Below are 14,908 nucleotides of genomic sequence, written 5' to 3' on the forward strand. Positions count from 1 at the left end.
GTGAATATTTTTCTTTATGTATTTTTTTGTTACCTATTTATGTGGGATTAATTCATTTTATATTCAATTTTTTCGTGAAATCCGTTTACCATAGAAATGTTGCTATGGGTCAAACTGACCCTGCATTCGTCTTACGCGGTCATATCCACTATTCGTCTTCCGAGGGTTAAGGGGTCATATACGTTTCTCCATTGGAAAGAAATGCATTTGATAGGTACATGCCTTGGAAATATTATACGCCTAAAGCGAACTCGAAATTCGAATTATTGGCGAAGTTACAGCCATTCGAACGAAACCGGTCGGGCTATTTGAGGATTTGAGGACTAGGGGAGTTGAAAGAAGTAAACACAGGTGCGATGCAGATTTGGAATAGGACCAGAAATGGAAGACCTGCTCGACTCGATGGTAATCTCTCAACCGTTTAATCTGATTTATAACGCGGGCTTGAATTCCAAGCGATTCAATTCGATTTCTCAATAGATCGGACATCCGCCGAGATCAGTCGATGGGAATGAACACGTGTGCACAGTATAAATGGAACAGAGAGTCCCTTGTTCTCAACTTTTCAATGCTCCGGATACCACTCGGGTGCCGTTTTACACGGTCCTCCTCCAAGCAGCAACAACTCCTCTCAAACTATCGGCAGTCGATCTCTCAATGTTTCACAGCGAACAGTGCGTTTCTCAAGGTATCTCATAAAGCGACTACGATTTTCAATTTCCATGGCAAATTCATCCTACACGTTCCATAATTTTCAAGCGAACGCGTAGAGACCCCCGTGGACTTCTAATGATATGTGTAAACGTCGACGGAAGAGAGGCTGCAGAGAAGGTCTGCGCGAATGGACAGCGTGCTTATTCGATATCTGAAGCGCAGTACTAGAATCATCGCTTCGGGGCAGCTCTATGAAGCTTGGCTAACAGACTCACGTCCCCGTGAAATGTGCCTTGGAAGTACTTTGGAATCGTAGCTGTGAATTGCAAACATGATCGGTCCGAGCGCAAGGAAATGCATATTGATCGGGCTGTTATCGCGTTTGCTCGTCTCAATTGCATCCTCCAACGAAGTGGCTCTGTTCGACAAGGAGCTGCACTTCGGGGCGACCAAAGGGAACAGCACGTTGTTCCTCAACTTCGGCGAGAGAAGAACTGCAACTCGGCGCGAATCGAACGTCAGTTTGGTGAACGTCGAGAAGGCGTTCAAGAATAAAGCCAACACCTTGTCGCGGCTTTTTAAAATCCATATTGACCGGCTGAAGAATCAAACCGACCAGGTAACCGCGAGCTTGCAAACTACTAATCTCTCATCAAATAGGCACTCGATGCCATTGCTTTTAACAGAGCTCCTTCGCGTAGCGTTCTTACAATTAAACATTATACAAAATGTTTGTTAGGTGGAACTGGTGTTCCTCATCGACGCCTCGGGATCCGTGGGCCTGAAGAATTTCCAGAGCGAGTTGAACTTCGTGAAGAATCTTCTGTCCGACTTCACCGTGGAACCCTTGGCCACGAGAGTCGCGATCGTGACATTCGGTGGCCGAAGGAGCATCAGACGCAACGTCGATCAGATATCTCGGAGCGGCGATAACGACCACAAGTGTTATTTGCTGAACAAGCAGTTGAACAACATTAGCTACACTGGCGGTGGGACCTACACCCGCGGCGCTCTCATGGAAGCTCTTGTAAGCGTTCTTCGACTAGCTTCTTTACCAAACGTTTGAAATTACTCATTAATTAATCGATGAGCCAGAGGGTCCTCGAGAAAGGCCGGCAGAGCGCGAAGAAAGCTGTGTTCCTTATAACGGACGGGTTCAGCAACGGTGGGGATCCTCGCCCAGCGGCGAACCTTTTAAAGATCGCCGGTGCGACGATATTCACGTTTGGAATAAGAACAGGCAACGTGCAGGAGCTCCACGACATAGCCAGCTTCCCAGGAAACACCCACAGCTATTTCCTCGACAGCTTCGCGGAATTCGAGGCCCTAGCGCGACGGGCGTTGCACCGCGGTGAGAGTCCGATAAGCTCGAACTCGAGATTCGCGACGAATGTAGAGCTTATGGAATATACAGTTTCTGCGAGCTGTTCTTCAGTAACCAACTCGCTCGACCAGTTCACTGACTCGATCCTTGGCTCGAGGAAACATAGCACTTTATCTAACGCAAGTTCGCCCCGTTTCCGTTCTTGCAGATTTGAGGGCCGGCAAATACGTGCCAGTCACGTTGCCAGATAACTGCAATCTTCTGTGCGCGAATATCAGCGAAGTCGAAAACGAGCAAAGCTGCTGCGATAGTTTCGCGACGTGCGCCTGCGGGATCACGACAGGTCATTACGCCTGCATTTGCCCCACGGGGTATTTTGGCTCTGGCTTCAATGGATCCTGCCACCGTGAGTCTATCGAGGGCGCAAGCTCTTCTGTTTATATTTTGCGAGGGCGTTTGTTTCAATTAATTACGGTTTTTTAGCCTGCCCAAATGGTACGTACGCCTCTGGAGAAATCTCAGGGGATTCCACGTCCACCTGCATATCCTGCCCCGACGTGAATCATGTGACTACCAAAGTACCTGCTACTTCGGTGGAGCATTGCGTTTGCGCCACCGGATTCACCACCGACGGGAAGAAATGCGAAGGTAACTCGTAGAGTGAATTGTTTATTAAATCATTATTTGGTTTATCTGTTTGGCGACTCTGTCTGGCGTCGGCTACCAAATGAAACCTTTGCCGACAGCGAGGAGGGGTATATCTCCGGTTAAAGTTACTATGTCCTTCATGGGATCGGGGTACTGCGGCATGTAAGGGCCGTATATTTCGAGCTGAAACTTTGGTTTCGATGCGAGCCAGCCGTACTGTAGGATTATATTACGTTTGGTTATTGTTCAAAGAAGTTTCATATGGATTTAGGGGTCATACCTAGTTGGCCGGTGAAGAGAACGTGATTTTCGGGAATTTTTTGTTTTCGCCTGTCAGCTAAGCATTACCCCTTAAGAACGATAATGGTTAATACCATAGCGTTTGTAGTAACCGGAGCTGGTAAGCATGTTTTTCCCTCTTCTCGGACGAATGTCTTGGTGGGGATGGCCGACTGCTTCTCTTCGCAGAGTTTGTCCATTTCTTTCTTCAACTTTCTTCACACAATTAATCCCCGATGACTCGCCCCTTTCTTTCTCATTTTAAATGATAAATACTAAAAGATTCGATGTATATACATACAGGTGTTCCTCCAATAACCATTCGTATTTCTGGAACCACTTGATTTGCAGATGCTTCGACTTCGCCACCCCCTCGGCTAAGTTCTTAGAAATGGCGACGAAATCGCGAGGCTTGTCGCAACGTGGGTCCATTATCGTATTTTATAGGTGCCGAACGATCTATTGAATAAATATTGTCTTTAAATGAAAGTCTTTAAGATTTCTCAAATTTCTGTGCGTTCACCGTGAAGTTTAAGAGATTGCAGACAGAATCGCTGGACACTTCTCCGCATTGCGAGTATTTAGATTTACTGCTGTTTTCAGTGATCGCAAGCATATGTACCGGGCGTGAGAATAGTTACGGAGCACCCTTTTCGAATCTTTCATTTTAATTTTATAAATGCTGTTTACTTTTTCTGATTATTCAGTTATAACGTGCCCGAAACTGAGGGTGCCGGAAAACGGCTACTTGGTGAAGGCAAGCGCATGCAGCAACGTTGTTCACGCAGCCTGCGGTGTAAGGTGCAGAATCGGATTCTACCTCACAGGTGATAGTATCCGACTTTGTGGAAAGGACGGTAGTTGGTCTGGAAACGAACCAAAGTGTCTGCGTGAGTCCTTTAGAGAAATTACGCGAAACGTACTTAATTTAATTAGTCATACTGAAAAGAAGCCAGCTTCAATTCACGTTGAAATTAAAATTGATATATGCCGCAGCTTTGCCTTCGAAATTTCCATTTTTAATTTCGAGAGATTTAATTTAGATTGAGTTACGTAGGTACTGTGTTTTCCTCATTTATCATTTCGTTTTTATGTAGTGAAAACTTGCCCAGCGCTTCGACCGCCCACGCACGGCCGAATGCGATGCCAAAACGAGGAGGACGAACATTCAATTTCAAACGATTCCACGGCGTACCCGATAGACACGCGCTGCCAGTTCAGATGCGACGCCGGGTATCATCTTCGTGGTAGCAAGATTCGTAACTGTCTGCCTTTGTCACAGTGGGACGGACTTAAAGCGGCCTGTAAAGGTGAACGATTTTCGAAACAAAAAAGCAAGCTATTCTATTACAATTATACAGAGTGTTCGGCTACACATGGGAATGAATTTAAGGAGTGATTCTAGAGTAAGACGAAAATCAAGAATAAGGACTCTTCGTCCACGCTGTGCCTGTATCTACTTCTTTTCTTCCACTTACAGCAATAAAGTGCGAGCCTCTGAAACGAGTAACGAATGCAAAGATTCTGCCCGAAAGCTGTTCAGGACTAGCCAAGGTACCGTTCGCGACAAACTGCACGATAACGTGTAGAAAGGGTTTCGTGCTCGAGGGGCCGCGCACCAGATTATGTGGCGGACGTTCCGGTGCCTGGACGCAACGGAGGACTGTTAATCGATGCATAGGTTGTTCCAAAATTATTTCTCACCAATATAAACTAGCTATACGCCTCAAATATTATTACGTATGTACTACAGTCGATCCTTGTCCTTCAGATAAAACGCCACCCTTGGTAACGTGTCCGCCTGACGTTGTCGCGAACAGCTTGCCAGGAAAGAATTATGCATACGTTAATTGGACGACACCGAAAGTAACCGACAATGTAGACGAGTCACCCTCGGTTTGGAGCAAACCGTACATCAGCCTCCCTTGGAAAGTGAAGATTGGCACCCGCACGGTGGTGTACGTGGCGCAAGATTCAACTGGGAATAAAGCTAGATGTAAATTTAAGGTGAAGGTCCTTGGTAAGTTAGCTAATTGAACAGGGTGTTGTACGTGGCAGCGTCGTGATTATATACATTATAAATTCATTTTTAAAATGCTTCAGACAAGGAGCCGCCGATGATCGAGAACTGTATGGACCCGCCAGTGTACTTTACCGATAATGGGGTTGGCATAGATAACGTAACTTGGGACGAACCTGGCTTTTACGATAATTCCAAAGCACCCGTGCAACTGAAGCAAAATTACCTACCCGGGGAACGTGCGTTTCCGATCGGAACGACGGAAGTCGTATACAACGCTACTGACAAGTATGATAACAGGGCGACGTGCGTGCTCAATATTACTATAAAAGGTATGCGATTAACTACCGATACAAGATTTCTTAGTAATATATTAGAAATTATAGACTACCGTTTACTTCCATGGTTGCTAGATGTATGCAAAGAAATTCCGAAGGTTCTAAACGGCTATTCAAATTGTTCATCGACCACGGCCAATGGGACAAGTGAGTGTACAGTAACTTGCGACGAGGGATTCGGATTTGTGGAGGATGTATTACTGTTGAAATGTAATACGAGCAATTTAAATTGGACTGAAGAAACCTACATTCCTGATTGCTCTGGTGCGTTTACTTTATGCGAAGTCTACGCGTTGGGATGATAGAACCGGTGGAAGTTTTTAATTTTTGGTCAAAGAATGCTAACTAATGAAAATTCGTTCTCTATATATTTCTGTGCAGAATCTACCGCGCCCAAAGCAGTGTCTCAAGAAGGAAGTATCGTCTTAGAAGGAAACACGTCGGTCTGCGATAACCAGACTACTCTCCGTGAAGTAAATATTAATTTTTCGTTTCAACGTATCAGATATTAGCTGCTCTCGTGTGCCCAGTAAAAACATGCACGTACTTTTTATTATTTTAATTAGTTGAGCGAATATATTACTGCCGATTTAAGATCGACGTTGCTCAACATTTGCGGGAACGATATCGAGTGCAATCTCATTACCTTCGATCCTGAATGCGTGGAAAGCCTTCCGTCGCCGGACACCCTTTACTCAAACTCGATAAGGGAACGAAGAGGACTTTATTATAACAATATTCACAGCGTCGGATTGTTTATAAAAAACGAGACTGCAACGTATCGTAGAAATACAAAACGAAATGCTAAGATGCATGATAATGCAGACAGAGGCAAAGTGAGAATGAAGAAGAAGAAAGAGAAAATTGAAATAAAATTTAAATTTCTAGGTAAGTTTCCTCATTTACGATTTCTAAAGGAATGCGAAAAACTGTTAAACTATTTACTGATTCTACGCTTTAACGTAGGGAAGATAATCGAGGAACATTATGAAAACCCACGAGAGGGGGTGCAGAAGCTGAGGCAGAAGTTAGAATCGATGTCTCGGTCTGGAAAATTGGATTTACTGAATAACAGGACAAACCAGGAGATCGCGAAGCTTGCATTGAATTTGCATCTGGTTTTCAAGAATTTGGAGGAACTCTGCGAGCTAGGAAGCGTTCTGAAGAAGCACACTTGCGGTGAGAGCGATGTGTTGCATTTTCTGTGGTATCTCGATTCGTTAATGCTTTATTCATAGTTTTCTTCAATCTTAGTGAAATGTCCTTCGGGTACTTTCTTCGATTCGTCGACTAAGCGATGCCAGCCGTGCCCCCTCGGGGAATACGAAGACACAAACGGATCCTTGAAGTGTAAACGCTGCCCCGAATACACGTTCACGATGAAGATGCATACAAAATCTTTGCAAGATTGCATACGTAGGTACCTCTCTCAATATTCGTATAATTTAAACAGAATTTACACAAATCTCTTTTATCGCAGGCCTATGCAGACCAGGATATTATTCCCGAAGGAAACGTTATCGCGGTACACGTTTGGCTCTCGAACCGTGCTTGATGTGCGCGGTTGGATTTTATCAGCCAGAATATGGACAGAACCACTGTCTACCCTGTCCGTCCAATACCACTACGAAATATCGTGGATCAATGGATATAAATAACTGCTTGCCTCTATATGAGATTGAAGATGATATTTGCCAAACAGATTCCTGTTTGAACGGTGGACAGTGCGTGCAAGAAGAGGGCAGCTTCAGTTGCGAGTGTCCTGATTACTATGTCGGTGAGTGGAAACCGAATTTAAATTGCATTCAGTTGTGCCGCAGAAATTAACAGCGGAATAAATATCTTTAGGTTCGAAATGTGAAACGTTACGCAGTCCCTGTGATTCTTCGCCCTGCTTGAACGAAGGAACATGTGCCGTGCAATTCCTCACAAATGGCACAACATATTATACTTGCGCGTGTACGAGTGGATACTCGGGAAGCAATTGTGAGGTAAAACAGTAGTTTAATTGTAAAGTAATCGGTATAGATAAAGGACTAATAAAGGAACTTCTAGGTGCACGTGGATGAATGTGCTGCTAATCCTTGTCAAAACAATGCCACGTGCGTGAGCACTGACAACGACTATGCCTGCGAATGCAAGGACGGGTTTAAAGGTGTGTCTGCGTCATTTAACGACTGTTACTAACAATTAAAGCTGCCAAAGAACTTGAAGTTTCATTGAAACACGCTGTTCAGGGGAGTTCTGTGAAATCACGGTGGACTACTGTCATCCGTCACCCTGTATGGAAGGATCTACTTGCCACAGTGTCAATGACACTTGGCAATGTTTATGCAAGCCTGGCTTTCTGGGTCGTTATTGCAATTTATTACCCTGCGATTGGCTCCCGTGCCATGGAAATTCGTCTTGCGTGAATATCGAAGAAGAAAACGCAACAAGGATGAGTTACAGGTGAATATAAACTGGGGATGGATTTGTCGGAACGTCGAAACTAAGGGTTTCGGGTACCCGATAACTTTTAAGTTGTGATTTTGCAGTGTGATCAGATGTAAGAATTTTTAAGCAAGAAAATCAGCTCCCGATTCGCAAATCGGGTCCCGTAATTCGGATACCCGCACACCCCTAGTCGAAACACCAAAAAAAGTGTCGAGTCTCGTGAATTCGAAACTCTCGAAACTCAGATAAGAAGAAGTATAAAGTTAATGAATAAAGAATCGCTCGCAGCGTGCCTCGAGAACTTGTATATTGCTATATTTTTGTTTATATTTTCTTTAACTATGGTCAACAGAGATTTATGCAAAAATTCTGTTCACTTCAAGATATTCCACTAACAAATCAGAATCAGCATTTCCAGTTTCGGATTCGAGTTACGGGAATTTCAAAATTAGCTTCGAACTCACCCCTAATATAAACTATAATGAGTCTGGCATGGATAAATCAGGGTTCAATGATTATTAGGTGCGAGTGTCTTGATGGTTATACCGGAGGGAATTGTACGATAAAGGTGAATCATTGTGAAAGTCTTCCATGCTGGAATAACGGAAAATGCTTCAGCGGTGTTTCTAATTACACGTGCACGTGCCCTGTGCCATTTACAGGGCGCAATTGCGAGACTGGAAAGTATAGTCTGGATGAACAATCCTCTACCTCATTCAGTCGATATAAATTTTATCTCCTCATACGAATATGATCTCCATTTCTTTGCACGGTCTTTTCAAAGACTCCCTATTTATTTATAGAATTGTCCTCTGATTATGTCGTACACTTTACTAAATCGGGAACAACGGACTACGTTGATATGAAGGGCCCTGCGATGAATCTGTTAGAGGTAGTAATAAACGCACGTATAAAACGTAGAAATAGAGACAGAATGCTGATCGATGCAATCATTATTCTGTTAAATTCTATCTCAAAATAATCTTTACTTCATCAGAATATTTCGTTCCAGTTAACAACATGCTTGTGGCTGCAGTCAACGGACACGTTTAACTATGGTACGGTGTTGTCGTACGCGACGCGGTATTACGATAACGCGTTTACTTTAACCGACTATAATGGGTAATCGAATTGTTTCTTCTGAAAGGAACACCAATAACTGTAATTATTAAAGAAATATCGATATCTTAATTCCTCAGATTCGTGATATACATCAACGGGCAGAAAGTAGTAACAGACATTAAAGTAAACGACGGTCTTTGGCATTTCGTTTGCATTACTTGGGAGAGCGGAAGTGGCTCTTGGAATGTATTCGTCGACGGGCATTTAAGGGATAATGGAACTCGTTTGGCAAGAGGCTTTACCATTCAAGGTGACAAATATTTCGCATGGGTAAACCTATAGTATTTGAAGAATTTCGATTTCGATGAGAGAGGAAAAGCAGTGTAAATACCTTCTTATAATAAGGCAATGGAACCCTCGTGATCGGGCAAGAGCAAGATCGCGTCGGTGGTGGATTTTCCGAGTCGGAGTCTTTCCTGGGAAAATTAACGTTGATGGATATTTGGAATACAGCTTTAACAGCTGTCGACGTGAAACACTTGCTCAACACCTGCGAAAGATACCACGGCAATGTAATTGCATGGTCACAGGTGCAGGAGCGCATACGCGGTGACGTTGCGGTAATTATGCATTTTTCTGAAGCTTATCCACGGATTTTAACGATAACTCTACGAGGGATTCCACGTTCTTAGATATTAAGCAGCCCGTTTTGCCGTGGCTGTCCCTTGCCGGTTGTGCCGTTTAAAGGTAACGTAAACGTCAGCGGCGACTCGTTGGAAATTACTTATTACTGCGACGCTGGTTACATGGTACGATTCCTTGGTAGAGAGCATCGGTCTTTAAAAGTTAAATGCCTTAAGCAAGGGCAGTGGGAAGGCTATTACACGCCGGTTTGCACCAGTAAGACAAGAAACCTTTTGCTATTGCTACTTTGTACAGCTGAACGTTTCAGAATATTGGCGACTACATCGCTCTAGCCACGTAACAATGACATACTTGATTTTCATTTGAGGAAGAAAATGTGGCTTTCCGGGCTATTTTCCACGCGGTCGCGTGCAAGGTAGATCCTACTTGTTCGGGGATGAAGTACACTATTCCTGTCTGAATGGTTACGAGCTTCGAGGGAACCCTCGTAGAATTTGCAATGCAAATGGTAACTGGAGTGGATTGCCTCCAGTCTGCATAGGTGAAGATGTGTTTTCCTGACAACATACTTGTCGCAGATACTTTGATAAACGAAGCATCTGTGATTTTAACGATTACACAATTTTTATTATCGCCTCTGGTCACAGGGAAGACTTGCAAGAACTTGCTGGCACCAGAGAACGGGGATATCGAATACGTTGTAGAAGAATATGAAAGGGATGATCTTTCAATACTACAGGTGCGAGATCTACTTACATTCACCTTCAGAAACCAGTCGAGATTGTTTCCCTAAATTGTGCTTCAGGTAGGGCAGCAGCTCGAGTTCAAATGTGACCTGGGTTTCCGTCTCGTGGGAGAAAAGTTTCTGACGTGCCTCGAGTCTGGCATATGGGATCACGACAGGCCAGCGTGTGTGGCTGATGGATGTCCACCGCCAAAAGTGTAAGCTGTTTAAACACTCGTAAAGAAGCTGTCGTAGTTTAATAATAAACGAATGCTGTTCCGATGTTCTCGCAGAATTGAGCATGGCTATACAATCCTTACAAGTTCGAATAGCCTTCAAGAAAATTCTGCTACGAGTGCCGGCTTAGAAATAGCCAATGACGTTCTTGGGAGGAACTATTACTTCGGCGACGTCGTTGGATACTCCTGCCATTCTGGATACAAGTTTCAGGATAATCATAGCTTGATGGCTGAATTTAGACTTCGGTGTACCGAGAATGGTACTTGGATTGGATTTGTTCACGAGTGCGTGCCTCTACTGTGCTCCTGGCCCAACGTTGTGGCTAACGGCAAAATATTCTTGAGAACGCATAGCAACGATACGATCCAGCTTTCCAACAGACAAGTAGTACCCAGTGTTTCGAATACGAAAAGCACAGAGACAGAAAGGGGCGGCAGCCTCGAGGAAACAGATTTGGAGAGTCAGTTTGTTCTTGGCTCACAGATTCTAATCAAGTGCGATGTAGGATATAAATTAATCGGAGACGGCGTTAGAACTTGTACGGACAAGGAGGAATGGTCGTCAACGTTGTCGTCTTGCCAGCCTTATGAATGTTCCATCTCAGAACATCCACTTTTCCCACTCATTAATAAAGTAACGAGCTCGGATAATCATACGAATACCTGGGACAACAATCAAAATAAAGAATTAAGCGATAGGAAAGCTTACAATGGTTTCTATGGAAATTTAGAGTATTTGGTGGAGGGCTATACTTATACGAAGAAAATAGTTCTTACCTGCAAGAATGCTGGTGAAATGAAATTTACCAGCGGGAACACTGATGGATACGTTTCCAATTTAACGTGGTCTTGTGACGAGAATGGTAAATGGGAAATCCTTCATTTAAAAATGAACGACACTGTAATCGAAGATTTACTCAGTCACAGAATGGAGAATATTTGCGACGAACTAATGTGTCCTTTAGCCACAGTAAGTACCATACGCGATTACTCTTTATAAAGTCATTTTTGGATACAATGATTAAAGAAACTAAGGTCCACGTTACTAATAGGTTCCAGAGTACGGGTATATTGTTGGTAATAACAATAACTATTCAAGAGCTATTGACAGCGCTATTACTTTCAAGTGTCGTCACGGTTATATACTTGAAGGCAATGAGAAATCTGTCTGCTTTACAAACAGTACGTGGTCCGCTATTCCTTCTTGCAAACGTAAGGACAAAATTGTTTTTGCACGTCCATTCGATATGTTAGCAAAAAATTCAGTACTCGTTACGTGTTTTAGCCGTGGTATGTGGTAAACCACCAACACTTGCAAACGCGATATTAAAGATAGACAATGGTGGGGCAGCAAATTTCACGTTTGGCAATATGATCACCTATCAATGCCTGCCCGGCTATTTCATGTTCGGGCAATCAAACGCAAGGTGCCTTGTAAATGGGAAATGGTCTAAGATATACAGTAAATGTACGAGTAAGTACAGTGCTGTATAAAATATGGTTCGTTGTGTCGTTCGTTTCTCATCGATCAATATTTGTAGAACTCTCGTGTAATAAACCAAAGCTTCCGCCTGGAGTTACTGTTCGTGGCCGTTCGTACTTGTATCAGGATCAATTGACTTACATATGTCCTGGTGGTAAAAAGCAAGGATTAATTACGTGCAAAGTGGACGGACATTGGAGTGACCTGCCAGTCTGCGGCGATAATTAATAATGCGGATTCTTAATATAATGGCAACCCTATACGCAAATGTAAAATAAAACATTGGAGTAAACTTATGTCACAGTTTTTTTTTATTAAATGCTAAAATTATTAAATTTTGTATATCTTATAATACTTTCCCATTTTACATCTCATAAGTATGTTTCTATAAAATAATATCACTGTACAAGAGATTCTATGAATAACGAACCTGAGCGTTGCCCTTAAAATGTTCTGCGTATTTATATAAATCCAGAATAAATTAAGGCTCCTGCGAATACTTGTTAATGAATACATAATACTGAGCGTTCGGTACGTTTCTAATTTCAAAATCTAAACGACTCGATAGAAACAGACTTATTATCGATGTAAAACGGTAATGTATTATTACATTGAGTAGTTGAAAGAAATGTGACTCAATAGTATGTTTCGGAAATTAGTAGCACATCGTGAGTGTCGAATGTAAAAAAAGAATAAATATATATGTAACAACATATTATTAATAATTCACCACATATACACATCTGTTGACAGAGTACACTGCATTTTGGTATAAATAGGATTCATACACGTATAAACACACTGCATCGAAGTATCCGAGGAAGAGCAATGGAGGATAAAAGCATAAACATAATTTTTCAGTGTGAAAACTTTGAGCCACTTAGAATTGTCTAACATTGGTATGATAAAAACGGAGCACCTTTTTATGATATTCAACATGTATTAGCATGGCTACACTGAAAAGAATGAACCCTTAACAAATTTTTAGTACTCAGCACTCCTAATTCCTTAAAACCGTACCTAAGCTCAATTAACATAAACTTAATTTATAGAAAGACTTTAAATTAAAAGCATTTAATTTAGAGGCTTCGTAATATTACTTATTAAAACTTAAATGCATACACTGGCTTTCAAAATTTTCCTTAAACAAAATTTTTCACAAAATGATACCCCCCATTCGTATGTTCGAGTGCGAACGTACGAATGTTAAGTACTATTAAACATTCTGTAAGAAGAAAGAAATATCCAAAAGCTTAGCCATACTAACATAATAATTTACCTACGTCGCTGAACACACTTCAAAGCTCTGACTTTGAACTATGAGAATACTTAGGTTTCAATTCTTCGATTCGCTTAATGAAGTCTGTCTTCTCTATACAGCCGTCGCATCTTTCGTCCCAGTCGCTCAGAATTTTCTTCAAGTCGCGCACCTTGAGCTTCTTCAAATCGACGGTGTTAATATCAATCTGCTTCTCTGAAATTCAATGTTAATATCGTTAGGCGGAGAAGCAGAGCGTACGTAAATAATTGCGAACGTAGAAATACAATTAGAATTGAGATTACCGAATCTCAAATCGCATATTTGAGCGTCCATCTTCTTCAGCTTCTCGCATACTTTATTCGCAGGCATAGACCAAGATATAGGTTTACTTAATTCACCCAAGATACCTGTTGCAGATTCTTCTAAGCCACCTAAATAGTAGCACTAGGAAAAAGAGAAGTTTCAATTGAGAGAGATACAAATTGATCGTGTTTGTTATCATTAATCGTCAATGTTCTATGATAGTGTTGACTAACTGGTGGCTCGCGAGTAGGGAATTCAATCTCGGGATTCAGGCTGTTTTTTGGATTCCATTTTTATATTTTTCAGGTGTTCATAAAGTAATTTACGTTTTTAAAAATTCTCGGAATAAGTTATAACTTGATATATCAAATCCCGGGAGTTTTAGAATCCAAAAAACAGCCGGGATCCCGTGATTGAATTCCCTACTCGTGAGCCACCAGTTAGTCAACCCTGTTCTATGACATGAGAAACTTACAAATCTGTTTTCTTTAGATTTAGTGCCCTTACAAAAATCTTTAAATGCCGCCTCTATTTCCTTAGTATCCTTCTTCGCATCGTCAGTCAGAGTATTCACAAATTTCTCCACGGTAGATATGCATACTGCAACATTAACAAAGTGAATGAAATCGGTAAATAGAGCTAAGAAATAAAGAGCGATTAGAATACAAATGTATATATGCATTTATTCACCTTCGCATTCGCCATTCTTTAAAGCACTTACAGCGCATATTATCCCAATAACCATAGACAGAGTTAACACCAACGAAGTGTTCATCTTGTACATATACACTCTACGCAGAAACAATAATCCTTTATTAGATACCTCTTGAATTGTAAAGCATTATACAATTATATATCAAGCAAATCGTACTTAGATACTATACAAAACGTAAATCAAAGATGCTACTATAATATAACATAAAAAATTTCCTTTAAATTCAACACGTTAATGTTGTAATAATAAAGTAATAATTATAGTTTATTTCCATCAAACTTAAAGCTACATAGTTCCACGGGAAACTAAAATTGTGTTACTTGTTCTGTTCAAATCGGAACGAAACACTAATACAGAATCCTTGACACTATTTAGTGAATCGGTTGACGTGAATTAATAAAAGAATGATCGAGGTTTACAAGGTTAGTCTGAACTTACGTGGCCCTGCGCCAGCAAACTAATACATATATCACTTAGAAAATATTCACTCTTCTACCGAACGCAAGTGTATCGGAACTTTTAATTCATTCGCTTATTATTTCAACGAATTCTTAACGCAACTACATCGGTTTGTTCCACACTTGGCTTTATACACGTTGGATGCTGTCAAAAGCCCGGAATCCCAGCTGGCGCATCCTGATTGGTTCAAATCTGCCGTGACTCGCGTTTCGCATAGCGTTCCCTTATTGGTTAATGCGACTTTGAAAAATGGAAACAATTCGCTGGCCGAAGAGAGCGTTTGTATGCATGCATACACACAGCTCTAGAATATTCTTC

At 41.8% G+C, this 14,908-nt stretch overlaps 3 protein-coding genes across 5 annotated transcripts; 1 reads left to right on the forward strand and 2 right to left on the reverse strand.

Moving 5' to 3' along the window:
- Positions 1-514: 514 nt before the first annotated feature.
- LOC143367489 (sushi, von Willebrand factor type A, EGF and pentraxin domain-containing protein 1) lies at positions 515-12,826 on the forward strand. 2 transcript variants are annotated; one of them, XM_076809341.1, is made up of 33 exons: positions 516-688; positions 760-1,273; positions 1,394-1,681; positions 1,750-2,005; positions 2,187-2,384; positions 2,462-2,626; positions 3,613-3,795; positions 4,003-4,215; positions 4,386-4,586; positions 4,677-4,925; positions 5,009-5,257; positions 5,339-5,527; positions 5,645-5,736; positions 5,830-6,151; positions 6,230-6,442; positions 6,518-6,679; positions 6,744-7,040; positions 7,112-7,254; positions 7,319-7,418; positions 7,501-7,714; positions 8,222-8,378; positions 8,502-8,591; positions 8,712-8,821; positions 8,899-9,071; positions 9,167-9,381; positions 9,454-9,661; positions 9,774-9,947; positions 10,054-10,145; positions 10,212-10,348; positions 10,424-11,339; positions 11,422-11,581; positions 11,655-11,843; positions 11,911-12,826. In XM_076809341.1, exons 2-33 carry the CDS (start codon positions 986-988, stop codon positions 12,078-12,080), a joined length of 6,813 nt encoding a protein of 2,270 aa, XP_076665456.1. In that variant the 5' UTR covers positions 516-688; positions 760-985; the 3' UTR covers positions 12,081-12,826. The 2 variants fall into 2 exon arrangements, with proteins under 2 accessions (XP_076665455.1, XP_076665456.1); XM_076809340.1 differs by having other exon boundaries at positions 515-1,273.
- LOC143367508 (uncharacterized) lies at positions 2,646-3,714 on the reverse strand. 2 transcript variants are annotated; one of them, XM_076809397.1, is made up of 4 exons: positions 3,596-3,714; positions 3,207-3,364; positions 3,001-3,121; positions 2,646-2,842 (listed from the first exon to the last, which is right to left on the reverse strand). In XM_076809397.1, the coding sequence occupies exons 2-4, from the start codon at positions 3,335-3,337 to the stop codon at positions 2,699-2,701; spliced, it is 396 nt and encodes a 131-aa protein (XP_076665512.1). In that variant the 5' UTR covers positions 3,338-3,364; positions 3,596-3,714; the 3' UTR covers positions 2,646-2,698. The 2 variants fall into 2 exon arrangements, with proteins under 2 accessions (XP_076665512.1, XP_076665513.1); XM_076809398.1 differs by having other exon boundaries at positions 3,207-3,630.
- On the reverse strand, positions 12,552-14,756 carry Manf (mesencephalic astrocyte-derived neurotrophic factor). Its single transcript, XM_076809394.1, has 5 exons — positions 14,570-14,756; positions 14,107-14,207; positions 13,892-14,016; positions 13,416-13,557; positions 12,552-13,326 (listed from the first exon to the last, which is right to left on the reverse strand). The coding sequence occupies exons 2-5, from the start codon at positions 14,198-14,200 to the stop codon at positions 13,151-13,153; spliced, it is 537 nt and encodes a 178-aa protein (XP_076665509.1). The 5' UTR covers positions 14,201-14,207; positions 14,570-14,756; the 3' UTR covers positions 12,552-13,150.
- Positions 14,757-14,908: the final 152 nt, after the last annotated feature.

The sequence above is a fragment of the Andrena cerasifolii genome, chromosome 3 (genome assembly GCF_050908995.1).
Source record: "Andrena cerasifolii isolate SP2316 chromosome 3, iyAndCera1_principal, whole genome shotgun sequence".
Classification (NCBI taxonomy): domain Eukaryota; kingdom Metazoa; phylum Arthropoda; class Insecta; order Hymenoptera; family Andrenidae; genus Andrena; species Andrena cerasifolii.

Bases quoted from the DNA above. Each gene is read 5' to 3' on its own strand.
- LOC143367489 (XM_076809340.1), top strand. From the start codon at position 986: ATGATCGGTCCGAGCGCAAGGAAATGCATATTGATCGGGCTGTTATCG. The intron at 9,382-9,453 runs GTAATTATGCAT...CCACGTTCTTAG, and splicing joins GCATACGCGGTGACGTTGCG to ATATTAAGCAGCCCGTTTTG. The intron at 11,340-11,421 runs GTAAGTACCATA...CGTTACTAATAG, and splicing joins TAATGTGTCCTTTAGCCACA to GTTCCAGAGTACGGGTATAT.
- LOC143367508 (XM_076809397.1), bottom strand. From the start codon at position 3,337: ATGGACCCACGTTGCGACAAGCCTCGCGATTTCGTCGCCATTTCTAAG. The intron at 3,122-3,206 runs GTATGTATATAC...AATTGTGTGAAG, and splicing joins TGGTTATTGGAGGAACACCT to AAAGTTGAAGAAAGAAATGG. The intron at 2,843-3,000 runs GTATTAACCATT...ATAATCCTACAG, and splicing joins CGGTTACTACAAACGCTATG to TACGGCTGGCTCGCATCGAA.
- Manf (XM_076809394.1), bottom strand. From the start codon at position 14,200: ATGTACAAGATGAACACTTCGTTGGTGTTAACTCTGTCTATGGTTATT. The intron at 14,017-14,106 runs GTGAATAAATGC...TTAATGTTGCAG, and splicing joins AAAGAATGGCGAATGCGAAG to TATGCATATCTACCGTGGAG. The intron at 13,327-13,415 runs GTAATCTCAATT...ATTGAATTTCAG, and splicing joins AATATGCGATTTGAGATTCG to AGAAGCAGATTGATATTAAC.